Here is an 18,893-nt window from a genome sequence, read left to right as displayed (position 1 = left end):
CATAACCTGTGAAAGGAGGTACAAATTACTTGTTTATTTAAAGTGGTGTTAAGGGGATTGTCTGGTGGGCTCAGTTAGTAGAACATGATCTTGGGGTCCTGAAATCAAGGTCTATACTGGGCATAGAGCTTACTTAAAAAAATAATAAAAATAAGGTGGTATTTTGAGCTGAATGTTTGTGTTTCCCTAAAATTCATATGCTGAAACCTTAACTCCCAGTGTGATGGCATTAGGAGGTAGGTCTTTAGGAGGTAATTAGATTTAGATGAGGTCACCAAGTGGAGCCCCCACAGTGGGACTACTGTCTTTATAAGACAAGGAGAAGGCCAGAGATCTCTCTGCACCAGGTGAGAATATGGCAAGAAAGTGGCTGTGTGCAAGTTAGGAAGAGGGCTCTCACTGACACCAAATCTGCCAGCATCTTGATCTTGGACTTCTCAGCATCCAGAAATATGAGAAATAAATGTTTGTCGCTTAAGCCACCTGATATACAAGGTGAGTAACTTAGCAGTTTATACTGAGAAGTGAGATGCTGCTGTAACAAATACCTAAATATGTGAAAACTTTAGAACTGATTGGTGAGTAGACGCTGAAAGAATTTTGGAGGGCAGGCTAAAAGAAGCCAAGGTTGCCATGAAGAGACATTTGAAGCAATTCTGGTGAGACTTCAGGAGGAAATGAGGAGAGTTGTAAAGGAAACTTCCATCTTTTAATAAAATATACAAATTACTGTGAACAGATTTTTGGTAGAAATTGGAAAGGTCAAATTGGTTCCTCCTAACTGCTTATAGTAAAATACAAGAAGGAAAGGGAATTAAAGAAAGAATTGCTAAGCAAAAAGGAACTGGAACCTAAAGATTTGGAAAATTTTCAGCCTGTCGATATTGCAACAATTGAGGAATATGTTCAGATGAGAACAGTAAGATATGGCTGCCTGGCCATTCAATAAGGAGGTTAGTGTGGCTGTGAACTAGAGTAATCATCCATCTCAACAGAGCTAGCCATAGATAGAGATCAATTTATATCAGAAGAAACACTAACAGATGTAACTAAAGAAAACCAAGAAAATAGGAGGGAACAAAAGAAGGCTGTGAATATGCATTATCCTTCAAGAAAAGGGAAGAAGAACCCCCAAGGCAATTCAGAGATCATCTGAGCTGAGACTTGTACCACAGGCCCAGAGTGCATGGCCTGGTTGGCAAGACTGCCTCCATCTTGGTTTCAAAGGAAAGAAAGCACTGCCCTGCAAGAGGGGCATAAGAAGGCCTTCATAGACAGCAGAGTGGGTAGGACCCTTACAGGAGCCTTGTGACCAGCACTCTGCTAAGCTATAGGAGTGGAGCCATGGATGTGAAATCATGGATGGTGCTTCCACTCCAGTGGTTCCAGAGAGTAGAGCCCAAGCCTGTATTATTCTCAAGCCTTAAGTCTATTAGCATTTTCCGTGGAAGGTTTTGGGACTCTGCTTGGAATCTTACTTGGGATCCATTACCTCTTTCTTTCTTCTGATTTCTCATTTTTGGAATGGGAACATCTATCCTATGCCTATCTCACTGTTGTGTTTTGGCAACATATGGTTTTTCTGGTGTCATAGGTTTATAACTAAAAAGGAGTGTTTCCTCAGGATGAATTGTACCTAGAGTCTCACCCATATCTTCCTTAGATGATATTTTAAATCAGAGTCTGATTTAACTTTAGAGTTAACTTTAGAGTTAATATTGGAATGAGTTAAGACTTTGGGCCTGTTGAGGGAATGAATGTATTTTTTTGTTGAGAAGGACATGGTAGGGGTGAAATGTTATGACCTGAATTTTTGTTTTCCCTCCCCGCAAACTCCAGTGTTGATGCCTTAATCCTCAATGGGTTGGTATGAAGATGGGGGCCCTTTGGAGGTCGTTGGTTTAAGATGAGTTTATGAGGGTAGGCCCTGCATGATGGAATTAGTGCCCTTATCAGAAGAAGAGACACCAGGGCTTTTTCTCTCTTCATGAGTAAGCACCAATGAAAGACCATGTGAACACACAAGGAGAAGCTTGCTGTCTATAAGCTAAGAAATGGGATCTCACCAGACACCAAACCTGCTGGCACCTTGATCTTGAACTTCCCAGCCTCCAGAACTGTGAGAAATAAACGTTTGTCATTGAAACCATCTAGTCTATGGTATTCTGTTACAACAACCCAAAATAAGGCAAGTGATATTAGAATCTTTTTAATTTATCATAGTGTTAGTATATTCTTGCATACATTGGGTTAAAATCATGTTTTCTCTCCATTATTTTATTATGGTTGTCTTTGTAACTACCGTTTTATATTGCTGGTGCCTCAGTGCATGTAAAGAAAACAGATAAGTGCTGTGTCACTGTCACTTGGCTTTCGCCATCATATCTAAGAGAACAAAAATGAAACAACATAGTATATAGGACATTTTGTTTGGAAAGAAGTCCATGACTCAGTGTTAAATGAGACTCAGGGTTTAGATTCTGATTCATTCCATTTTCAAACCTAAATCATTGAAAGGAATGCTTCTTTGCAATGAGTGTTTCTCTTACACAGGAATGGAATGTAGTTTTTGGAAAAGGTTTTTAAGAACCCCTCCAGGTATTTCATCATTGTAAGGTAGTGCTCTATTTTGCAGACCTTAAAATGGAACTTAATCATATGTTTTGGTCAGTTTCTTCTGATAGCTTTTCTTAGCCAAAAGTAATTAGGAGATTAAAGAATTGAAAGTATCCACAGCAGAGAAGTGTACCAGTGTTACAGTAACAGATATTCAGCCAGTGTCTGTGATGTTGATTTTTCTCAATCAGTTCTCCCTTAATGAACTTAAGGTAAGGGAATGGCAATGTACCCATTCATCTACTCATCCTAGAGCAGGATTTAGGTACCTGATGTTATGTAGACTCCCTAAGATCACGTTTCATAAGTTTTTTTTCATCTGCCTGAGGCCTTTATTATTCTGTCATGAAAAGGAAACAAAACAAGTGCCACAATGATAAGGTGTTATTATTCTATCCAAATTCAGAACCCAGAGAACATTCTCTAGTCGTATTTCAAATTTTCTGTCCCTTTTTAGGGCCCCACTATACTGCTTAGCCTCGCCTGTAGTTTAGACCAAAGGCTGAAGTTTAAGGGCTCCTGCTGTTTTTTGTTGGTAAAGATTTCCTAAAGATTGATTTGTTTAAAGGATGCTGAGAGTAGGGAATGATGAACTCCTTCCCTCTTCCTCAGCCTCTCATTTCTTCACTTTGTCCAGCAACCAAATGCCTTAAAGAGCATACCAGTTACATCTTTGTGATTAAGAAAGATTCTCTGCATAGTTTTTCTTAGCAGTTTTTCCTGAGGTGATTCAAGTTTGGAGGAAGATAAGACAAAACCATAGCATGTCAGAGAAGTTGACAGGATATAGAGTTAACATGATGCATGGTAAAAATGAGAAGTCCAGGAGAAAAAAAAGGGGTGCAGGGAGAAGTTTGTGAGACTTATCATAACCTAATGTTGGAAAATGATGGTAATGGTAATATTTGAGAAGATTGAAATAAGCTGGTTCATACTTGGCCTAATTTGGCAAATCTTCGTTTAAGTATAGGATAGCTTGAATTAGGTACCTTTCCAAGATTCTTTTCATCTGCAGAAATGTGAGACTGATAGCAAAGAGAACAGTTTGTAGGAAGGGACAGACTCAGACTCAGGAACCCCCTGCCCCGCCTGTGCTCCCCTCCTCCAGGAACCCCCTGCCCCGCCTGTGCCCCCCATCCTCTGGGAGTCCCCAACCCACTTCTACCCACAGCAGCCCCAGCCCAGGCCTCAGGGCATCTTCCATTGTGCCCTCTACTGAAAAGTTGTTACTTGTCTACCTCCCCAGCTGAGAGCAAGGACGTTTGTGTCTTTCACTGAACAATCCCAAACTCCCAGGGAAGTCCCTGGCAGGGAATAAATGTGAGGGTAAGTCCAGGAAAACATTGACTGCCTTATATGAACTTGTTGCCCACATGTAAACCTCCTCAGACCCTCACCGCATCCTGATGAGCTGTAAGGGGCAGGGACGGCCAGCCTTGTGGGGTGTGACATGGCTCCTGTGTGAACTCTTGGAGGATTTGGAGCCACTTCCTCTTGCTCAGTGCCCCCAGGACACAGCCCCCGCTGCACGGGGAAAAGAAGGGAAAATAGTAATGAGTGAATGGGTGGAATAAGAAATAACAAACACACACAAGAAATTTAAAAGTTAAAAAATGTAGAAGAATAGTACATCTATAAAAATATGAAAGTAACTGAATTAATGCAATTTTTAACTTTTTTAATGTCTCAAATGATTATCTTGAACTTTGGTTGAACATTTTGTTATGTTTAAGTAACACAATGTTGAGCAAGCACATTCAATCAAGGTATGGAAAGGTACACTAATCAACTCTACATTGAAATGGAAATTCAATATAGTTGAGGAAGTTTACCTTGAATAGAACCTAGGTCTTTTAGATTATAATTCTCAATTTTGATATAAATACAACTTGATTTTATATTCTGCAATTTGTGGCTAAAACTTTGTAATGTTTTTAATCCATGGCTGAAGTCTTCCTTGTCCTTAAATTATGATAATAGCCTAAAGAAGATAAATCTTTAAAAAATAAGTATCATGGAGGATATAGCCACATATTAATTATTTTTCTTATTACCATAATCACCTCTTCCTTCTATCAACCATGGGTTTTTATTGTTTCAAACCTGACCTAAGATAATATGGTCAGGCACACTCTTATGGTTCATTGAGTGAGTGTTGTTATCAGTTATACTGAAGGGAAGTTTTAGAGCAAATGCCACTAAGCATACAAATATGTATTAAACAAACAAGGAATTACAAAATGGTTCCTATTCCTTGTTTTATAAGCTTGATTACATTCCAACTCTCAGTTATTTAGGTGCTTTCATAACATTTTCCATGAAAAATGTACTCGTTTGCTGTATAAACCCATTTTACGGACAGAATTCCACTACTTACTGGCACCATAATCCTTCAAGCAATGATTAGACACAAAACACAGATACCAGGTGCTTTACATTAAGTGTACAGCCTGCAAAGTTTGCTGCATTGTATGTGTTCATGCAGACCAGACGAGTGTTTCTGAAACATTTTGACCAATTTACATAATCTGGAACATTACTAATGTTTGTTCTTCATTGAAAAACATCTTTTTCAACATTTATTTAACATACTTGAAGCTTATTTTCCATTATCTCTTGTGTTGGTCAACAGAGACAGGCATAGGTGGAACACCTTCTGATTAAATGTTAGTTAACAGAAATGTGTACAGCAGAGTAAAAATCTTTATAATCTCTCCACTTTCCCATCTTCTGTGGATACCCACTGTTACTCTCCCAGATTTTTATCTGTATACACACTTATATAAATATATTTTTCTACTATAAGAACTATTTTCTAAGAGTTTTTTTTTCTAGAGAAAAGGGTACTTAATAATCTGTACCCCCAACAGGAACTTTCTAAACTAATTTTTCAATGTTTTATCCTATACATTCAATGTATCAGCCTTTCTGGACTTCTCATAGTTTCTTGCATATGCCACACCCTTTCCAAATTCTCTTCCTTTGATTACTGCGTTCTCTGCCTGGAATGCCTTTATTTTTTCTATTTTATATGGTTATATATTTAAAATCCATTTCAGGTGTTATGTCCTATGTCACTTTTTTTTTTTTTTTTTTTTTTAGTATTCTATTGTGGATTCCCTCCTTCCTTTCTGTTTTCCTAGTATTTTATATATAACTTGACAATGGCGGTAGTTATCATTATAACAGCTATCAAGTATTGGCTCTACTGAGTGTAAGTTATCTTTTTTACACTTATTTTATTTAATCATCTTTCCACATTGTTGTAACTTACCTTTTATATGTCTTTTCCTAAATAGACCACAATTAACCTACCCAACTTTATTTTTTTCATGTTAATCAATGCTATTTTATTATTTTTTTGTTTTATTTTATTTTTTAAATGTAATTTATTATCAAATTGGCTTCCATATAACACCCATTGCTTATCCCAACAAGTGCCGTCTTCGATGCCCATCACCCACTTTCCCCTTTCCCCCACCTCCCACCAACCCTCAGTTTGTTCTCTATATTTAAGAGTCTCTTATGGTTGGCCTCCCTCCCTCTCTGTTTGTAACTTTTTTTCCCACCTTCCCTTTGCCCATGATCTTCTGTTAAATTTCTCATGATCCACATATGTGTGAAAACATATGGTATCTGGCTTTCTCTGACTGACTTATTTCACTTAGCATTATACCCTTCAGTTCCATCCATGTTGCTACAAATGGCAAGATTTCACTCTATGTCATTGCCAAGTAGTATTCCTTTGTGTATATGAACCACATCTTCTTGATCCATTTATCAGTTGATGAACATGTCTTGGCTGTTGTTGACAGTGCTGCTATAAACATTGGGGTACTTGTACCCCTATGCATCAGCACTCCTCTATCCCTTGGGATTGCTAGGTTATAGAATAGTTCTATTTTTATTTTTTGAGGAGCCTCCAGACTGTTTTCCAGAGCAGCTGTACCAACCTACCCAAATTTAGCTCCTAGTATATGGCAATATACTTGGACACACGATAGGTCCTTAGCAAATCCATATATGAGAAAATGAAAGTAAAAATGTTGCTTTTCAGCACTAGGTATTAAAGGAAATACATAGATGATTATTGTTCTTGGTGAATATAGACTAGGGAAGGTTACAGCATGAAGTGAGTGCAAAAGCCACAAGGAAATGGCATGTCTTTTTCTGATATAATGTAGAGAATTCTATAGGTATGTTAGAAGATTGGGGAAAACGAAAGAAAATGCAAATAGGATGGTCTTAGTCTAAGACACTTTAGCTTGCATTATTTGTTGATGGTCTTATCCTTTATGTGTAGATTTTGGGCAGTCTTTACAGAATGCAAAAATTTTCATCATGAGTGTAGCATAAAAGGTGTAAGCAAAATGGGAACAATGAAAGGAGATAAGAAAGGCTTGCTATGAGGTGGAAATAGAAATTGTATTAGTTTGTCATCTTCAAAAATTTTGCTTAATTTGCCTCCTGAAATAATTTGGAAAGATGACATACCACTTTGCAAATTTTAAAGTTACTATCTAGAGTCGCCTCAGTTGGTTAAGCGTCCAACTCTTGGTTTCGGTTCAGGTCATGATCTCATGGTATGAGTTCTAGCGCTGCGTCAGGCTCTACCCTGTCAGTGAGGAGCTTGCTTGGGATGCTCTCTCCCTCCATCTGCCCTTTCCCACTCACTCTCTTCATCTCTTTCTCAAAATAAACAAATAAATATTAAAAAGTAAAAGTAAGATGAAATACTTTTTATTATAAGTTTAAGTAGCTATAGAGATTATAGTTAAAAACATTATACATCGTATATCTGTTTTAAATAAATTTCCTCAAAGCTTTTGGAGTGTCTTTTCACTGAATCATGAAAAATGTTCACCATATAGTTTAATGGATTAAAGCAGCCCTCATTGCCAAACTACTTAGCCAAGTCAGACTTGTTATCAATCAATAACAAACCTGACTTCATTTTTTAGATCAAATGAGCATGTTAAAACCTTCCATGCAAACTGTCTCACTTTTAAATTTTGACTATATCCCCTTCCATTTTTTTGTTTTATTCATAATGATGGACCCCAGGATGAATAAATTCTTGAATTATCTTTTTGCCTATATTCTTGAGACTTTTATACCCAGGAAGCAATTGCCATAACAATATTGTGGTTGGTGAGATATATGCTTTCTTTTTTGTAGAGAGAAACAAGGCAATTATGAAAGGAAAAACAGGAAAGGAATACTGGTTGCTTGCAGGTGCTTGCATTAGGAAAGGGAGTATATGGAAGTTGAGGATTTGGATATAGATTCCATATAGACATTTGTATCTGCATTACTTATGAAAATCTTTGTTTACATTTTCTTGAAGACTACTGGTATGGGTTACGTCTATATTACATTATAGGCATTGCACAATATGGTCACAAAGTAGATTGTGACACCAAGAATATACTTTCTGGTGCTTTGGTAAATACACCAAGTACCCTTTCTATATCTTACATTCAAGAGTGTACAGATAACTACAATCCTATGGTTTACCAATCACAAGAGAAGGGGGAAGATGAGTATGTGGATGATCAGAAGAGAAAGCTATGCTAGAGAAGAAATGCCTTTCCCCAAATGTATAGTGTACAAGAAGAAGAGTTTGAAAATCTAAAAATAGGCAAAGGGAATTTCTAGGGTTTTTAATGATTTCAACAGTACGGTGGTATGCTGGTTGTGATATTTGTTTCTTGAAAATACATTTTGATCTGGTGAACAACAAGGATTAATTATTAATCCCTTCCCTCAGTAATATGGACTATTATTTATGTAGAATTAAAGAACCTTGGATTTTCCTATAGTTTGTGAAAATTTATGTTTTACCTGAAAAGCTCTCATTTCTAGCATAAAACATAGGCTAATAAAAATGATCAGTCTTTTTAAATTTATTTTTTATTCTCACTTTAAAATGGAATGCTTTTGGTTTTAAAGATTAGTTTACAAGAACGTTATAAAATGCTTAGAATAGGTGTTCATATCAATATTGATTTAGCTTTCTGGATGTAATGTATTTTAAAATATGCAACATTACCTATTGACTTAATATTTTCTATTGAGTTATAATGCAGTATAGCATTAGAGTAAGTCCAGCCAACAATTGTTTAAGTATTTGCAAACTCACTTAAAAATACTTGTATTTTAAACATGCTAAGTTGTTGGTATCTGAGTAGCAAAACTGTGTGATATCAATTTTATTCCCATTGCTATATTAAGCTAATTTTTTAAAACAAGAACCTATCTTAGAGTTGAAGGATCTCTAGATAATTCTTATAGCTCAGAAGTAAAAAACACAGTCTGTGGGTATAATAAAAAAATATTCCAGAAGGTTCAAAGAGATTGGGGATAAAAAGCCACCCGTTTGCTTTTTTGTAGAAGCAGTAGCAATCTGCAGACAAGCTATTCTAGCTTCAAAACAGTATGGTAGATGGTTTTCTGGAACTTGCAATTACAGAAATCCACTTTAACCTTTCTTTCTTACTGGCAGGTGTCCCATTGGCTTGCAGCCAGAGGCTGCGAGTGTAGTGCAGCCGGTGTGTCCCCCAGAGTGCTGAAAATACCGACACTCCAGCTGGCTGCTCATAATTGCACTGATTGTGGTCTGACAACCCAGAGCTCCAGGAAAGAAATGTGATGAATATACGAAAATATTTTACAAATTTCATCAGATTACAAATTTCATCTCTCTTTTTTCTCCTCTATAGATATGATATCTGCACTTATAAAAATAAGCCCTGTGGAACATTAGGTAAGTTTTTTATGAAGGGAGGATAGTTCAAATTGTCTTTTTGGTCCAGTGGCTTTACACTTAATCATTAATTTGGTCATTTACCTTTCTGACACATCTGAAATTACTCCCATAAATTGTTAAAAACTTGACCTTTGTGGTATGTCACTTACTAGGAAACAAGTAGAATGATGATTAAAAGCAATTTAGAAGGTGTTTCTAAATCTTCAAATAATCATGTTGAATCAAAAGTTTAGCACTCTATATTTTCCAAAAATGCCAAGGAATTTGAGAGCAAAGGAAAGCAAGCAGCATCTTCAGATATCAGGCTGGGAAAGGAAAGGGGGAAAACTGGGGGGATGCTTAAAGAAGAGACGCTGTGTTCTTAATATACTTCCTTTGGTGCAATTTTGGGAAACAAGTATATCCCTGTAAATTAAGATATTAGAAATTTTCAGTACCTGAACAACAATAAAATGAGAGTGAAAGAGTGGGGGGAGGTGGAACAGGAGTATCTTTCTTTGGCTCCCCAGATATCATTTGTTTTTTTGAAAAGCATTTCTGTAGTATTTTAGAATTTAAAAAATATTTTGTTGTAGAGCATAACTTCATTCTGGTTAAAAGTTAACTGCAAATATAAATTGAGGAAAATGATAGCTTTCAAATAGATTTAATTGTTAAGCAACTAAAGTTATTTTTAAGATCTGGCTTTTTTTTTTTCCTATGATAAATTTTTAGTGTCATAGAGACGTTTTACAGACACAAAAGTTAAGCCCCTGAAGGAGAATTTTCTACTTTCTCTGTGACAAGTCTCAATTTTCTTGTCTGTAAAGGAACAATTATGAAATCTATTCCTGTGCCCCTCATAAGAATTTTGAGAAGATCGAATTTAAGTAGACGTGGGAGAAAAGGTGTTACCTAATTTCCTAGGGAGTTTGGAAAGTTACCTGTTTAGAGACTAAAATTTATCATGATTTTTATCTGCCTTTCCACTCTTCTCCTACCCACTTTCCCTCAGGATTTAAGGGTAAAGAAATCCCAATTAACCAATGATGAGTATTTATAGTGGAGAAGTTTGCTAGTTAAAAAGCATAATGGATAAAGGGCTGTCTTTCCTTAGAGATCTCACATCAAAAAGATTTAGGTTTGTAGGTTAATTAGGCAACATAATTCATTGGAAAGTAACTGGAAACTAACGGCTGGCTTTGACAGTTTCATTGCATTACCCTCTACTCTTTATTTGGGACTTTGTTCCTCAATTTCTTTATATACAAAGTAGGACTAATACCTTCCCTTATGCAACAGGGATATTGTAAAAATCTTTTAAAGAAATATGTTTAATAAATAAGTATTGGGGCACCTGGGTAGCTCAGTCGGTTGAATGTCCGACTTCAGCTCAGGTCATGATCTCGTGGTTCATGGGTTTGAGCCCCACGTCCGGCTCTGTGCTGGCAGCTCAGACCCTGGAGCCCGCTTCGGATTCTGTGTCTCCTTCTCTCTCTGCCCCTCCCCAGCTTGTTCTCTCTCTCTTTCTCTCTCTCTCTCTCTCTCTCTCTCTAAAACATAGATAAACATCAAAAAAATTTATTAAAAACATAAAGAAAGAAGTACTTTAAAATGCACTGGTATTATTACTTACTGTTTAACCTAACCTCTCTATTATTGTTCAAATTCTATAAAGCATTTACAAAGTACTTACTCAGTTTTGGATATATTGGGCCCTAAGCTTCAAAGCTAGAGCTTGTATTTTTCTAGTATTTGCATATTCTGAGAGTTACATATGTGAGTATATATATACTTTCTATTCTTTTCGAAGGTAGATTATTTATGCTGAGATATGTTCTTGGTTAGGAAATTAGTAATATACACTGCCTGTACTTTGTTGTTATTTTTTTTTTACCAAAGTACATTCAAGATATTTTTCTACTCTACATCTCTTTTTTCCCCAAATATGCATTCCAACTTTTATAGTTTATTTAATTTCCCAAATGAAAACAATAACATGTTAGTACATGTTGATGCATTTTCAAGCTCAGCATAAATTATTTTTCAAATTATAAGCCATTATAATTTATCTTTTGTATTATGTCAGGTAAAAACTGAGTGAATATGTTTACATGTGTTGGTCTTCATATATGGAAAATATATTATTAGTACAGAATTTATCAGGGTTTTTTTGGGGGGGGTGGTTTTTCTGGCAACTTTCATGTTGGTTTAACCCTAATACTTGCATATGGTACCTTGCTTAGTATCTCTGATGACCAGTTGTAACATGGCTTAGTATATTTAAGGGTGCAAACTGTGGCCATCAAACTGAGGAAATCTAAATGACCCATATAGTAATCAAACCCCTATTAACACAATCACACATAAGAAGTTTGACAACTTCAATTTTATAGGAATACAGAAAATTGTAGGGGTTGTGAAAATAACATCTAAATTATTTTATTTCTGTTAAGATTTAGCTCTATATTTTCAACTAGCAGTCATCTCCCAAATATGTTCTTTCCAAAGTTGTTCTTTTAGTAAAACAGCTAAGTTAATTTTGTATCAAATACGGAAGTAAATCTGTGCTAGCAAATACACCTTGGGGAGTCATTGAGAAAAATACTACTACATGGCATATACCAAACAACTAAGTAACAACAACCAAAAAGCTAACATATGGAATAATATATGTTGGAAAATAGAAGAAATGTTAATTTAACAATTATTCTTTGTAATTGTTTTTTAATCAAATTTCATAAAGCTTAAAACAGAAACATTATTCAATGTGGTTTTGTTCCTGCCATATCATGGATGATATTGAAATCAATAGCTTAAAGCCAGATAATCTACTGCAAACTGTTTTTTATATTCTTTCTCTCCTTCTTCTCTCTCTTTCTCACAATGGAATTTGGAAGTAACATTCATTAAATATTTTGATTGACAAAAAAATCAAGTCACCTTGTCCCAACTAGTCCCTCTTTTTACTTCCTCTTCTTCAGGTGTCAAGATTTCTAAGTCAATGGAAGGACACTACAAGATAGCACTAGTATATTATAATTCAGAGAAGCAGAAATCACCCTCTTCCCCAACTCCTGCTCCTTCCACATAAAACAGTAGGAAAAGCAAACAGTCTTTTAGGAAATCTAATACTGACCTCAACTTTGTTCCAGTGTGCCTATTATGTTCATATTTTATATTAGAAGGTACAGAGAAACAATTTCTAGAGCTTTCTTGTCAGTAAAAATATTAACTGAATAGCTTTTACTGTTCCAAATTAGTGTAGCTGGGAAATTGTACCTAGCATAGAACATTGTTTATTACAGTCAATAAATATTCATTGAATTGAAATCGAATCACTTTTTGTGGAGAGATAATTATTATTTAGGTAATGCTGGTAGCCTACTAACATATAAAATGTTTTTCCTACTTTGCCTTCAATTTCTTCTAAATAACTTTCATCCCTATATGTGTTAAATATGATTTGACATGTGTTTCCTTATAACACATGACATCTTATCTTTCACACAAAAATTCTTTTTTCTAAGCACTGTTTTAAAGTTATGTACTAATTCACAGGGCGTAATATTTATTTGGAAGTAAATATGAAAGCTTTTATAAGCCAAAATTCCCAACGGAGGAATATCTTGAACATATAACATTTCACTAAAATCAGCAAGTTAACACTGTAGTTTTTGCTTTATTAGTAAAACTAATGCATTGAAGGGGGATGGAAGAAGGAATAAATACACTGAATGCATGAATGACTGGCTTTCCACTAAAATAGCAAAAGAAATTGTTGCATCACTACCAGGACTAATTTCAGAAGATTAAGAAAATTGCAAAACCTATTTTTAACAGTTCTCCTTTTTCTTTTGAATCATTCATATTTGCTTTTATAAAAAAATGTCATTTAAAAAAACTATTTGGGATTCCCTTTTTTTGGTAACTAAAAAGTTGCTTGTATATTTTTATGAACCCACTAAACTTAAACAGATCTCTTTAGAAAAATAATGTGGATATATTTTGCTTTCTACAGCCTAAAGAATGTTAAAATAGAAATGCTTTCTTGAATTCCCTCTTCTGGCTCAAGTTACTAGGTGGTCCCAAGTTACCAGAAGTAAAATTTATAAATCTAACCCCTAGTCTAGACATTTTCCAGCACTGACTGCAGTTCAAAAAATATTAATGTCTAGCCGGCAAAGTGAAACTCCCCCCAGTGATTTTGCAAATGACTAGAAAGTTAACCTTTTGCCAACTGCTCCTTCTGTGCATGGAGGTTATTAAAAAGAATCCAGGCATTTATAAGTATGGGCTTTTTAAGACTGAAACACCTTGGCTTGACCCTTTGTGTGTCCTTCTGTTTATTCAGGCTTGGCCTCTGTGGCTGGAATGTGTGAGCCTGAAAGGAGCTGCAGCATTAATGAAGACATTGGCCTGGGTTCAGCTTTTACCATTGCACATGAGATTGGTCACAAGTGAGTGAGTTTAAGAAAATCAAAATAAATTTTAGAACTCCACTCTTTTGAGCAACTCATAACTACTGTGTGGAACGCCTGTGCTCAACCATATTTTACTGCCTTTTTGTCTGATTTCAATAGAGAATGTTATCTTTTGGGGTGTTGAGATAAATCATCTTAAGAACTGGAGACTTGTTAAATAATCTTTATGATTCAATGACCCCTATTTTTAGAGTGGTGAATGCACCACACTTAAGTTTTGTTATATATATTTGAAATAATTTACCTTTAGCATGGTCTGCTCATCACCTAGTTCCTCCAAGTTAAATTGTTTAAGCAATCTTTCTTTTCCTTATGTGACAATACCTATATATTTTCAACTCACTATTGACACTGTTACCATAAAGTCTACTTTGACTTTTCACTCTTCACACAGCTGTGAACATACCTTTTCTAGACGTAAAGTTTGTACGGTTGATTCTGTATAACTTGTGTTTTCAGGTGTACTTGTATGTAATTGAAACACACACACACACACACACACACACACACAAACACACAATCAAAATTGATGTTACAAAGAACAGTGAGACATCATTCACTTTTTAGGAGGATCTGGAGTTTTTAATATTTGCTTTAAATAAATCCATGCCCCAAACTGTCCTATGGCTGTTCCCCATCATACACACACATAGCAGTAAAATCCTTACTTTCTCTATTTCAAGCAAAAGGCAGTAGCAAATGTAAAAGTCTGCTCATGTGGAAGGAGAGAAATTTGAAAACTTGAAAAGGATAGTCAAATATTTTTAAGTGAAACAAGCAGCCTATTTGAAGGAACTCCTGACATTTGTATGACTTAAGTTTTATATTCTGCTTTTTTGGTAGAGAAATGGATGAGGGGAAAGAAGAACAAATAAAAATGAATGTTTATTATACACTTTCCTCAGAGGTCATTCCTGAGACAAATCAGTAGTTCACCTTTTATGTTCTTTTTTTTCAAAATTGAGAGTGAAATTGAGTTAGTCTGTTGCATTATTTTGAAGATTGCAATTTAAATTTTACCAAATTAGTGTTGATTTATGTGTAAAGGCAAATGACTAGCAAGTTGAAACTTAACTGGATTCAGACATGAGGAAAAGTCAGTATTACACTTTTAATGAACGCCCAGAAATATTGGTATTCTAGTTTCCATTCCAATAAACAGCAGACAAAAAGGGAAAGACTTCTGAACCAGTCACTTTATCTTCAATGCACTTAAAAATCTGGCTCATTAATGACTGTCATAATCTTATGCAACCAGACTCAATTTAATAGGTTCTGTTAGATTCAATTACATTGAAAGGTTAGGACAAGTAACATACAGTGGATAAACAATGTGTGTATGGAAGCACCATTACCACATGCAGTCACAAGTTAGTCAGTGTCAACATATGCACTGTAAGGCTCATTCTTGCATGTACTTAATAGCTGAGGTTAGGGTTTATCTTTCTTTGTATTTTTTATTAAAATGAAGATTCTAACTGACCTTCTGTCAGACTTCCTAGAGTCTTTTTTGTTGTTTTTGGCCTCTTAGGTAATTCCTTTTCATTCTTCGTAAGATAAATGGTTTATACCTTATGTAGAAGACTGTGAAAGAGAAGTAGAATATGAATATACCTTTTAAGATTTATATGGTTTGGAGTAACTTTATTTCACAACTAATTCTTGTTCGAAAATGAGGAGGTGGGGAATCTACAAAATGCTTTATATTGGGAGCCAGAAGAAATTCTTGCATTTAAAGATGTTATTTGACAAACTGAAAATCAGCTATCTATCCATATCCAGCTGATTAATGGGTCAGTTTCCGCTATTCCTTTTTCCCCAGACCACAAGGTGGGATATATCTAACATATCTTTATCGATATAGCAAATTATTATTTGGTCAATTAAGGAAAATCTATTTCATGGATGGAGAGCCCTTTAATTGTTTTTAGGATCTTAGGGTTTAGTTTTAAGGAACTTAGCAAGTCAACTCTGGCACAACTTAGGCATCAGTAAAATACAATCCCCTATTCTTCCTGAAACAAAGCAACAGCCATAGTAAATATATCAAGTATAGTTTTCAGTTATAGTGTGCTGAATTTTTATAACTTGTATCATTTAGTAGGATGGATGTAACGTGATGTGATGGTATCTGCAGATTCATCACAGGGAAGAGTATTGACTATAAATTACTGAGAAGTCCCCCCATTGAATCACCAGACTGAAGATCTTCAATATTCTTTACCTTGTATAGAATATGGTTTTGCACCCACTATATACTTGCGTACGTATAGAGTATCCATTTTAAACAGCTATGGGAAAACTTTTTTCTTTGAGTAGGCCTTAGTGACCAGTTGTTTTGGGGGAGGGAGGTGGGTGGCCCAAACAGAAATTGAATTAGTGACCACTTTTATTTCTCTGCATGCCTTTGTGAAAACAAGAAAGATTGAGGTTTATGGTCTATTTAAATAACATGCCTAGCTATAATGTAGCTATAAGCCAAAGGCAACTAATCAACGTTATAGAAAAGAATGTTCATTGAAAGATTTTTTTTTAATTAATAATGTAGTTGCCATAGGTCTCAGCAATTGAAAAAATTGTGATGTTGAAAGGGGGTGGCAAGAATTCAACCAGACTTCTTTGTATGTTGAGAAAAGTCTCATGTTTACACATGGTACAAAAGTAAATAATCTTAAAAAGATATCTTAAAAATATTCATAATTTTTAGAGATGCATATTGAAGTTTGCAGGACTAATGTGACAGGATATCTAAAATTTACTTTAAAAAAATGAAAAAGAGAAAGAAGGCAAGAATAGCAACATCTTGAATTTTATCATCTTGAAAATGTATGGATGGCAGTTTATTATGCTAATCTCTCTACTATTGTACATATCTAGTATTTTGTCACAAAAACGATTAGGTACTAAGAACATAAATCTTTTAATTAATTAACTTAGTTCATTTATTAATTAATCATGATTTAGTGAATTATAACTCTGATTTTGAGAGAATTTATGGAAGTGTTCAATGTTTTAGCAAACGGTGCAGGTGTATGTTGGCTTTGGTTTTGGAAATCAGTACCAATGTTTGGTTTGGTCTTACCAATAGGGATACAGAAGATTAGTTAGGATGATTTTATTTTTTTAAGGAGAAATGTGGCAGACTTCAGGATAAAATGTTAAATTAGGTTATAGTAGGAAGCTCTTATTACTACTTTCTTTCATCTGAACTTCCCTTCTCCTGTTGCAAGTACCTAGGTGTCTCTAACTGCTTGATTAGGGCTGTACTTTCATAATAGAAGGCTAATAATTGACATACACTGAGGGATTTTTAATATTTGAGACTGTATTGGGGACTTTAATACCTCTGTCTAGATTTGATATCAAAATAATATTAGTTTTATAAATGAGTGAAGTAGTATTCTATTTTCTGGAAGAGTTTGCTTTCCCATGAGTACATTTTAAAATATCATTTTGGTATAATTTACATACACTAAATATGCATACATTTTGTATATGGGTCAGTGGATTTTTCGCAAATGTATATAACCATTTAACTACCACCACAATCAAGGTATCAACATTTTCATTGCCTGAACAAGTTCCTTTGTTCCCTTCTATAGTCTCCACCCTCATCCCCTTTTCTCTGGGCCCAGACAGCCACAGTTCTACTTTCTATCACTATACATTAGTTTCACTTAAGTGGACTTATATAGTGGGTACTCTTTTGTGTCTAATTTTTTCCCTTAGCATAATGCTTTTAAGATTCACCCATGTTGTATGTACCAGTAGCTTTGTTGTTTTCTGAATAGTATCCCCTATCAATAGCAATAGCAACTACCACATTTTAAGTTTTTCCTAGTTTGGGGCTAGTATGATGAATGCAACTTATGTGAATATCCACGTAAAAATATTTGTTTGGACATATACTTTCATTTCTCTTGGGTGGTATGGCTGGAAGTATGGTATGTGTTATGTTCACTTTATTATAAACTGTTTTTCAAAGTGTCTGTATACCATTTTGCATTCCCACTAGCTATCTCTGAAAGTTCTAACTACTTCAATATCCTTGCCAACATTTGTATTTTTTTTTAAATTTTAGCCATTATTATGCATTTCAGTGGCTCTCATTGTAATTTTAATTAGTTATTCGCCTATTTTCTGGTAAATAATAATGTTAGTGATAATGGGCATCTTTTCATATACTTGTCATTCATTATATTCTTTGAATATCTATTCAAATTCTTTTTCCATGTTTTTAAAACTGAGGTGCTTTCTTCTTATTGAATTGCAGGAGTTCTCAATATATGCTGGGTAAAAGCCTTTGTCATATATACATAATGTGCCTATCTTCTCCAAATCATTGTTTGCCATTCATTTTTATGTTGTTTTATAAAAAAATAGAATTTAAAATTTTTGACAAAGCATAATTTAAAAATAATTTCTTTTACGGTTTGTGTTTTTTGTGTCTTAAAATATCTTTGCCTACTTCAGTATTGTGAATTCTTTTCTCCTATATTTTTGTATAGAGGTTTTATACTTTTAGCTTTTTATATTAAGATCTATGATCCATTTCAAGTTAATTTTTTTTGTGTAGTGTGAGGTACCAATTCAGGTTCCATTTTTGTCATGAACAGCTAGTTATTTTGGCACTATCTTAAAAAGTTAGTTGGTTTGTAATTTTCTTTTTAAATTAAAAAAGTTTTTTTAATGTTTTATTTATTTTTGAGAGAGAGAGAGACAGTGTGAGCAGGAGAGAGTCAGAGAGAAAGGGAGACACAGAATCTGATGACAGCTCCAGGCTCTGAGCTGTCAGCACAGAGCCTGAAGCGGGGCTCGAATCCATGAACTGTAAGATCATGACCTGAGCCAAAGCCGGACACTCAGCCGACTGAGCCACCCAAGCCCCCTGTAATTTTCTTTTAATATCTTTGTTGAGTTTGGTATCAGAATAAGCTAGTCATATAAATTAAACTGAATTGAGTTTTGATATCAGAATAAAGTTAGTCATATAAATTGTTCTAGTTTCTGGAAGAGTTTGTACACATAAAGTTAATGTTACTTCT

At 34.8% G+C, this 18,893-nt stretch overlaps 1 protein-coding gene across 1 annotated transcript in view; it reads left to right on the top strand.

Moving 5' to 3' along the window:
• The window catches only part of ADAMTS6 (ADAM metallopeptidase with thrombospondin type 1 motif 6), a 265,952-nt gene that overhangs the window by 84,646 nt on the left and 162,413 nt on the right, over positions 1-18,893 (top strand). Inside the window, exons 7-8 of the mRNA XM_029942319.1 lie at positions 9,339-9,382; positions 13,719-13,824. Coding sequence (XP_029798179.1) covers positions 9,339-9,382; positions 13,719-13,824 — 150 coding nt within the window. The remainder of the gene's footprint in view (positions 1-9,338; positions 9,383-13,718; positions 13,825-18,893) is intronic.

This window comes from Suricata suricatta, chromosome 6, assembly GCF_006229205.1.
Source record: "Suricata suricatta isolate VVHF042 chromosome 6, meerkat_22Aug2017_6uvM2_HiC, whole genome shotgun sequence".
In the NCBI taxonomy this organism is placed as follows: Eukaryota; Metazoa; Chordata; class Mammalia; order Carnivora; family Herpestidae; genus Suricata; species Suricata suricatta.
Note: the sequence above shows the minus strand (reverse complement) of the source record. Positions and strands in the feature narration are given on the sequence as shown.